Below are 9,696 nucleotides of genomic sequence, written 5' to 3'. Positions count from 1 at the left end.
CTAAGTGCTTGCTCCATAACAAGCTAGTGCATGCTCCACCATAGAGAGGGGGCGGGTCTCACAACTGACTGCTATAAATATAAGCAACAGCAGTTGGAGAATCATACACCGAAATAGAATTGAGAGCTATTGATCTTCTCTTCACCGAAAACTCAACGTTAGCTATAATTTGCATTCCTTCCTCTCATAATGTCCTTTCGACTTTTGAGTTTTCCTCCCTTGTTCTGCATTGTTTTAAACTACAAACAAAGTATCCGTAAATGTGATTTGCTGCCGAACTTTGTATTTGCTGAAACACTGGGGTTTGAAGTACCGCTACACCAGTGTGTAATTCGTTCTAACCTGGGAGGAAATAATCCATAACCTTGGGTACTAGGAGGGGATTAAATTCCTTAAGGAAACACTGTGAATTCAGTGAGTTCGAATTAATTTCTATTTTATTTGTATTTACGTTTATAAGATAACGTCCTAATTTCCAGAATCATTATTTACAAATACAGGCATAATAATAACAGTGGATTATATTGATGAAACATTATATTGTTTTGCTAATATATAAGAAATTTAAGTGCCCATTTAGAAGGATGGTAGACTATTACCCTTTACACTATATATACATGATTCTCTCTCTCTCTCTCTATTTTCTTCCCTGATTGTTGAAAATGATGTAATCGACGTTTTATCTTCCACATAAATATAATCTGATTAACTTGTGAAATGCAAGAGCACTTCTCAAATAATTCTATGTGCTCCCATTTAATTTAAAGTTGACTTGAACATATAATTTCGAATCTCATCGCGTTTATATATATGACTGTGTTATGAATAGTTTGTACATTGGGTACTACTTTGGATGCTACATTGGATACTACATTGGATGCTACTTTGGATGCCCATGTTGTGAATAACTTAAAGATATTTCCTATTTTATGTCCATCATCTTTACTTTTTATGCCTATAAAAGGCCATATAATTGCAATGAAAAATTACACCAAAGTGAAAGAAGAAAATACTTCTCCATTCTCTCTATCTCTTCTTGTTTACATTTTACTGCATTGCTTTTATTTTATAACACGTTATCAACACGAAGCTCTAATTTTATTATTAACTCCCGCTAAGTTGAGCCATATTTTATTAAGGTATGTATCATTATAATCATTTTATTTATGGCAGTACATATCATATGCTCATTGTTTGCAGATTACTTGTGCGCTTGGGCATCTTAAATAGTTTAAGTACATTGCAGTGATAAAATAACTATTTCCTTCCGTGCTCAACTCTTAGAGGACCTCAAAGTCATCAAACTAGCTATGCACTAATGTCATACTTATAATATTCATGGACTCCCTAGATCAAAACATATCTTTAAGGCATTTTGAAGAACTGTGAGAAATAAATTGACAAGCAATAATTTTATAGTTTAATTACTTTATATTTATTGGAACATATAAATAATGTTAGTCACGTTCAGTTCTATTAACACATATATATCAATAATATAAAGTGAAATGAAACAAGTATGTAATTTCTACTTTATGGCAAGAATAAAATGAAATAGTAGATTGTTAACATGATATAGCTCTATTTTTATTTCTTTTACCTTAATCGTTTTGTTTTCATTAATTGTTTATTATTATAATTATTTCTCTAACTTATTCATCTTTTATGATAGTTTTCACTATGTCAAATTTATCAAAACTTGAATTTGTGGCACTTGACATCACCGGGAGGAACTATTTATCATGGGTTCTTGATGCTGAAATTCACCTTGACGCTAAAGGTCTTGGAAATACTATTATACAAGGAAATGAAGCATCAAATCAGGATAAAGCGAAGGCCATGATTTTCCTTCGTCATCATCTACATGAAGGGTTAAAAACTGAATATTTAACCGTAAAAGATCCAATTGAATTATAGATTAATTTGAAGGATCGATATGACCACCTAAAACTTACAGTATTACCAAAAGCTCGGTATGAGTGGATACATTTAAGGTTGCAAGACTTTAAAACCGTAAGTGAGTATAATTCTGCTATCTTTAAAGTAAGTTCTCTATTAAAATTATGTGGAGACACTATCACAGATGAGGACTTATTGGAAAAAATATTTTCTACTTTTCACGCTTCAAATGTGGTGCTACAACAACAATACCGTGAAAAAGGTTTTAAGAAATATTCTGAGTTAATCACATGCCTACTTGTGGCTGAGCAGAATAATACTCTATTAATGAAAAATCATGAAGCCCGTCCCACTGGGTCAGCTCCATTTCCGGAAGTGAATGTTGTAGCAACATATGATAAGTTTGAAAGAAAATAAAATAATTACCGTGGTCGTGGACATGGTCGTAAACGTGGACGTGGCAGGGGGCAAAACAATTATCGTCATTATGGTGGAAATAAATTGGAGAACAATAAGGGTTCTCAAATTAATCATTCAAAAGGTAAAGCTAGTATGTGTCACCGATGTGGTATGAGAGGTCATTGGGCACACATTTGTCGTACGCCAGAACATTTTGTCAAACTTTATCAAGCCTCCCTAAAGAAAAAAAAAATAATGTGGAGGCACACTTGACCTTTCAAAATAATGATGATGAAGCAGGTCCCTCAAATAAATATGATTCTAAGGCACATCTTGCATATAAAGATGATGATTTTGAAGGCCTAACAAATATTACTCATTTAGAAGTTGGGGACTTCTTTGAGGATATTGACTGAAGAACTAATCATCTTACTGGGGAATGAAGCTATAAAAGTTGTTATGTTTATGTTTGCAACTAGTTTATTTTTCTTGAGTGTATTTTCCTAATGCATCATGTGTTGCTAGTTTCTACATTTCTAATGTATTTCTTAATGTTTTTTTCCTGCTTGTCTTTCATATTTCTTATGATGTATTATTTGTCTTTTTTATGAAGAATATGAAAATTCCCCAGTCTTCAGTTGGACTCAAGATTAATAAAGATGATATATGTCTTCTGGATAGTGCTACAACACACACTATTTTAAAAGATAAGAGATATTTCTCTTATTTGGTAATGAAAGAAGCGAATGTTAATACAATATCCGGTAGTACAAGATTAATTGAAGGTTCTGGAAGAGCCAATTTATTACTACCAGGAGGAACAAATTTGGCTATTGATGAAGCACTATATTGTAGTAAATCTCAAAGAAACTTATTAAGTTTCAAAGATATTCGCCAAAATGGCTATCATATTGAGACTACAAATGATGAAAAGATTGAATATCTTTATATTACTACAATAATGTCCGGTAAGAAATATGTGCTTGAAATGTTACCTGCTCTTTCCTCCGGCTTATACTACACAAGTATTAGCAGGATTGAAACACATGCGTAGTAAACGAGAAATTTACTAATTAAGATAATTTTATTATTTGGCATGACCGGCTGGGCCATCCTGGTTCTAATATGATGCATAAAATAATTGAGAATTCACATGGACATGCAATGAAGAATCAGAAGATTCTTCAATTTAAGGAATTCTCTTGTGTTGCGTGTTCTCAAGGAAAATTAATTATTAGACCATCAACTATTAAAGTTAGGATGGAATCCCCTGCATTTCTGGAACGTATACAAGATGATATATATGGGCCCATTCACCCTCCATGTGGACCATTCAAATATTATATGGTTTTGGTAGATGCATCTACAAGATGGTCACATGTGTGCTTACTATCAACTCGCAATATGACATTTGCGAGATTGTTGGCTCAAATAATAAAGCTAAGAGCACAATTTCTAGATTATGCAATTAAGACAATTCGTCTTGATAATGCTGATGAGTTTACATCCCAAGCCTTTAATGATTATTGTATTTCAACTGGGATAACAATTGAGCATCCTGTTGCTCATGTTCATACACAAAATGGTCTAGCAGAATCATTGATCAAATGCCTCCAATTAATTGCTAGACCAATGCTTATGAGAACAAAACTTCCCATTTCAGTATGGGGTCATGCTATTTTGCACGCAGCAGCACTTGTGCGGATAAGGCCCACAAGTTATCATAAAGTCTCCCCATTGCAATTGGCTTTTGGTCAGGAGCCAAATATTTCCCATCTTAGGATCTTTGGTTGTGCGATATATGTTCCAATTGCTCCACCACAACGCACAAAGATGGGTCCTCAAAGAAGGTTGGGGATATATGTTGGATATGAATCTCCTTCTATTATAAAATATCTAGAGCCGATGACTGGAGATTTATTTACGGCAAGATTTTCTGATTGCCATTTTAATTGAATCAGTATATCCAACATTAGGGGGAGAAAATAAGCAGCTGAAAAAGAAGATAGATTGGAATGCATTATCACTGTCTCATTTAGATCCTCGAACAAATCAATGTGAACAAGAGGTTCAAAAGATTATTCATTTACAAAATATTGCAAATCAATTGCCAGATGCATTCACTAACCTACCAAGGGTGACTAAGTCACATATTCCAGCTGCTAATGCTCCAATTCGAGTTGATATCCCGACAGAACAATTAATTAAAGCAAATGAGTCTAAGCCATGCTTGAAACGTGGTAGACCAATCGGTTCTAAAGATAAAAATCCTCGAAGAAGAAAAGGAGCAAGTGATCAAAGTGAACATAACACAGAGGTAGTGGCTCAAGAAGAGCCCCAAGACGTAACAAATGATAAGACCTTAGGGGAGGTCCAGGTACCTAAAAATAATGAAAATGAAGAGATATCAATAAGTTACGTCTCAACCGGGAAAAGATGGAACCGAAATAATATTGTTATCGATAACATTTTTGCTTATAATGTTGCTGTTGAAATAATGCAACAAGATGAGGATCTTGAACCAAAATCTGTCAATGAATGTAGACAGAGAAATGATTGGCCAAAATGGAAAGACGCTATCCAGGCAGAGTTAACTTCACTTGGAAAACGTGAAGTCTTCGGACCCATAGTTCGAACACCTGAAGGCATAAAGCCAGTAGGGTATAAATGGGTTTTTGTGCGAAAACGAAATGATAAAAATGAAGTCGTTAGATATAAAGCACGACTTGTGGCACAAGGGTTTTCCCAAAGGCCTGGAATTGATTATATGGAGACATATTCTCCTGTAGTGGATGCTATCACCTTCAGGTATCTCATAAATATGGCAGTACAAGAAAAACTTGATATGCATCTAATGGATGTTGTTACAGCCTATTTGTATGGATCATTAGACAACGAAAATTTTTATGAAAGTACCTGAGGGATTTAAAGTGCCAGAAGCATATAAAAATTTTCGAGAAACTTGTTCAATAAAGCTTCAGAAATCTTTATACGGATTGAAACAATCAGGACGTATGTGGTACAATCGCCTGAGTGAATACCTGTTGAAAGAAGGGTACAAGAATGATCCAATTTGTCCCTGTGTCTTTATAAAAAGGTCTGGATCTGAATTTGTTATAATCGCCGTGTATGTTGATGATTTAAATATCATTGGAACTCCTGGGGAGCTTCCAAAAACAGTAGACTGTTTGAAGAAAGAATTTGAAATGAAAGATCTTGGAAAGACAAAATTTTGTCTTGGTCTACAAATTGAGTATATGAAAGATGGAATATTTGTCCATCAATCGACATACACCGAAAAGATTTTAAAGCGATTCTATATGGATAAAGCACATCCATTGAGTACCCCGATGGTTGTGAGATCACTTGATATAAAGAAAGATCCATTCCGACCTCATGAAAATGATGAAGAGCTTCTTGGTGCCGAAGTACCATATCTTAGTGCAATTGGGGCATTAATGTATCTTGCCAATAATTCCCGACCAGATATAGCTTTCTCAGTAAGCTTATTGGCAAGATTTAGTACTTCGCCAACACAAAGACACTGGAATGGTATTAAACATATATTCAGATACCTCCAAGGGACCATTGATATGGGTTTATTTTATTCAAATGAATCCAAGCCATCATTGATTGGTTATGCAGATGCAGGATATTTGTCTGATCCACACAAAGGTCGATCTCAGACAGACTATTTATTTACAAGTGGAGGTACATCCATATCATGGCGTTCGACAAAACAAACTATGGTTGCTACTTCTTCAAATCATGTAGAGATAATAGCCATTCACGAAGCAAGTCGAGAATGCGTTTGGTTAAGATCTATAACTCAACACATTCAGCAAACATGTGGTCTTTCTTCGAAAGAGAATATTCCAACAATATTGTATGAAGACAATGCTGCATGCATAGCTCAATTGAAAGGAGGATATATCAAAGGAGATAGAACAAAACACATTTCACCGAAATTCTTTTTCACTCATGATCTTCAGAAGAATGGTGAAATAGATGTACAACAAGTTCGTTCAAGTGATAATTTGGCTGATCTGTTCACTAAGGCATTACCAACCTCAATATTTGAAAAGCTGATATATAAGATTGGAATGCGTCGTCTTCGAGACATTAAGTGATTTTTCATCAGGGGGAGTAACTACACGCTGCACTCTTTTCCTTAACCAAGGTTTTGTCCCACTGGGTTTTCCTGGTAAGGTTTTTAATGAGGCAGCAAGCAATGCATATTATAAATAACTATGTACATCCCAATATTTTTTTTGTAAGTTTTTAATGAGGCACATTATCTTACATGGACATCCAATGGGGAGTGTTATGAATAGTTTGTACATTGGATACTACTTTGGATACTACATTGGATACTACTTTGGATGCTACATTGGATACTACATTGGATGCTACATTGGATGCCCATGTTGTGAATAACTTAAAGATTAAATTTCCTATTTTATGTCCATCATCTTTACTTTTTATGCCTATAAAAGGCCATGTAATTGCAATGAAAAATTATACCAAAGTGAAAGAAGAAAACACTTCTTCATTCTCTGTATCTCTTCTTGTTTACATTTTACTGCATTGTTTTTATTTTATAACAGACTGATGTTAGTAAGTCTCATTCTACTTAAGATAAGTGAATAATGTCATAAAAAACAATTTACTCCTGACCGAGTAATTATAAGATGTGAAAAGAGATGCAGAACAATATCCCTACACCATCCCAGCGTGCAATATGCAAATCATAGTATCAAAACTTTGAATCTCTAGATTTCTTAAATATTTGTGACCAGTTAGATTCGATCTTTCTCTATTAATTATTATGTTAGAAGAAAATCTAACAGACGGGGAGAAAAAAGAAACTGGCGCTGATATAAAAAATAGTCAAATTTATGCTTGTCATATAATATAAAAAGGATTTGTTGGTTGAAACATAATTATATAATCAGATTGCTTATTACTCCATGTAATTACAAGTAAATTTTTATAAATACTAGTAAGTAAATTTGATAAAAATAATAACTAATTTGCTACCACATGTTAAAATTAAAATTTACCAATGTCGTAATTATTAGTATTATAACTTAAATCCATATACATTTCCGATTGTACTAATACAACATAAGCAAAGTGAATGCTCCAATTTTTTACCACCAACTGCGAATAATTGACTTTGATTCTTTACTTTGTTATTTTCAGAGTTGGCTTATGCGGAAGCAAAATAGTACTATTCGTTGTTTAAGAAAATTATTTACTAGTAGTAGCATTAACATCTTTAAATGAGCAATAATTGTTAAAAGATTTTTTAAAAATTATGTAAATTATTTATAATTTAAAACAAAAGTACTGTAATTAATACTCCATCCGGTCCACATAAGTGACCAATTTGCTTTTTTATTTTGGTTCAAAATAAGTATCCATTTATATAATCAAGAAAAAATTCAATCTGGTTTTCCAGAATTACCCTTATGTACGTATCCCTAAAAAGTCATTTACTCCTCACATTTGAGAAGAGAAGTAAGTACTACTATAATTATGATGTAACATTTAATGAAGGGTAGTTTAGTCACACTAATTATTTTCGTCTAGAATTTAGTATTTTTTAATGGATGTACCAAAAATAAATTAATCATTTATTGTGACCAATTTGCTTATTCTCGTAAAGTAACATTTATTTTGGGTAAAACAAAAAGCTTCATCAAAATAAGATGACGTAGTCAATTGGAATAGAAAAGTAGTTTGTGACGCATTTTACACGTAGCAAATAGTAAGTGTGATGCCCACTATTACATCACAGCCGTTGACGTTAGTCTCCCGCTTCCAACTGTACATATTCCACGCTGGCCTGCGCTTCACTTCCCTCTCCCTCTTCATTCCGCCCTACCATTTACCAATACCATGAGTCGAACTACCCCCAGCGGCAGCGGCAGCGGCAGCGGCGGCGCAAGCATGAGCTCGTACTCAGCCACCAAGAACGGCGGCTCCACCAGTCGCGGATCACAGCCTAGTGAGAGTAACTTGAATACGAGGTTGGCGAACTTGGTCGCGGAAAGTGCGATAATCGTGGTAGCCACACGTGGGTGCTGCATGTGTCTTGTCGTGAAGCATTTGCTGCTGGGTTTGGGTGTAAACCCTACCATTTTCGACGTCGATGCAGCGGAAGAAGCCGCCATGTTGGAGGAGCTGTCGAGAATTGAGGGTGGCGGCGCTCAGGAGAAGTTGCCGGCGGTGTTTGTAGGAGGGAAGCTTTTAGGAGGGGTAGAAAAAGTGATGGAAACTCACATTTCGGGTGAATTAGTTCCCTTGCTTAAACAAGCTGGTGCCTTATGGCTTTGACTTTCATTCATTCTTAATTCGATCTCTCTGTATTTCGTGTTTATTGACAAAAACTCGGAATTTTTTGGGTCGTTAAAGAAAAGAAAAAAAAGAGAGAAGAAGAATTCCATTTGCTTTCTATATTTTTGAGTAATCCTTAATGTGGTGTAGTTTGCAGTTCGTTACCACCATTTTTCCTTAGTAATTAAGAACTTTTGTGGTCAGGTGACATTTAAATTCATGTGCATATTGATACAGTACTCGTGAGATTAGCATGAACATTCCAAACAAGGGAAAAAAGAAACAAAAAAAAATAGAGAGAGAGAGAGTTAATTAACGAATCGTTGCACTAGAGACATTTTCTTCTGATGCAATTGATACAATAGTTTTATCGATAAACTGTTTTAATAGTCCAATAATCTTTATGCAAGGGTTAAAACCGTTACAGCTACTAAAATATTGGTCTAAGTGAAAAAATAGACCAGTTTGAGGAGCTGCGTGTATATTCAGCATAAAATTAAGTAAATTTCTTTGTTCCTACTTCCTACTGTACTTTTTACTAGCTCATTTTTGCTTTCAAGATTTAAGAGTCAAATGTTCAGGTAAATAACAAGAATCATTCAAAAATATTCTAACCACAAGGAAAACTCTACCCCGCATAATTTAATTAGTGCATTTTTTATCATTAATATCAACTGTCTCCTGGGAAATCAAGTTATTTTAATTGGTTTAAATATAATATATTAAACAACAACAGTAAGCAAAAACCAACTACTGGTCATAAAATGCCTCAAGGAAGATTTGTCGATGTCATAATTAGTAGTGTTAATATAATAGTTGACTAAACGGTCAATATAATTACAAAGCGCCAACGGCAGTTCACATGATGATTTAATTAATCATTATCCAAATTAACTATAGAAAATGTGAGTACTGTGTATCATATTTTATGCTCATACTGAAACCTCACGATAATCGTGTAATTAGAAAAACAAATGGGATGGAAAAGAACAGCGTAATAGATGATATAATGGATGACGAAACCACTAAAACTATTCTAATTAAATCATATAAGTT

General features: G+C 34.2%; 1 protein-coding gene across 1 annotated transcript; it reads left to right on the top strand.

The window, feature by feature from the left end:
* The first annotated feature begins 8,202 nt into the window (after positions 1–8,202).
* On the top strand, positions 8,203–8,640 carry LOC104239847 (glutaredoxin-C9-like). The gene has a single exon (XM_009794571.2). The coding sequence runs from the start codon at positions 8,203–8,205 to the stop codon at positions 8,638–8,640; it is 438 nt and encodes a 145-aa protein (XP_009792873.1).
* The last annotated feature ends 1,056 nt before the right edge of the window (positions 8,641–9,696 follow it).

This window comes from Nicotiana sylvestris, chromosome 2 (genome assembly GCF_000393655.2).
Source record: "Nicotiana sylvestris chromosome 2, ASM39365v2, whole genome shotgun sequence".
Lineage (NCBI taxonomy): Eukaryota > Viridiplantae > Streptophyta > Magnoliopsida > Solanales > Solanaceae > Nicotiana > Nicotiana sylvestris.
The sequence above is the reverse complement of the archived record's forward strand: the minus strand, read 5'-3'. Positions and strand labels throughout refer to the sequence as shown.

What these genes read in the sequence shown, in the direction of transcription:
- LOC104239847 (XM_009794571.2), top strand. Translation starts at nt 8,203, where the DNA reads ATGAGTCGAACTACCCCCAGCGGCAGCGGCAGCGGCAGCGGCGGCGCA.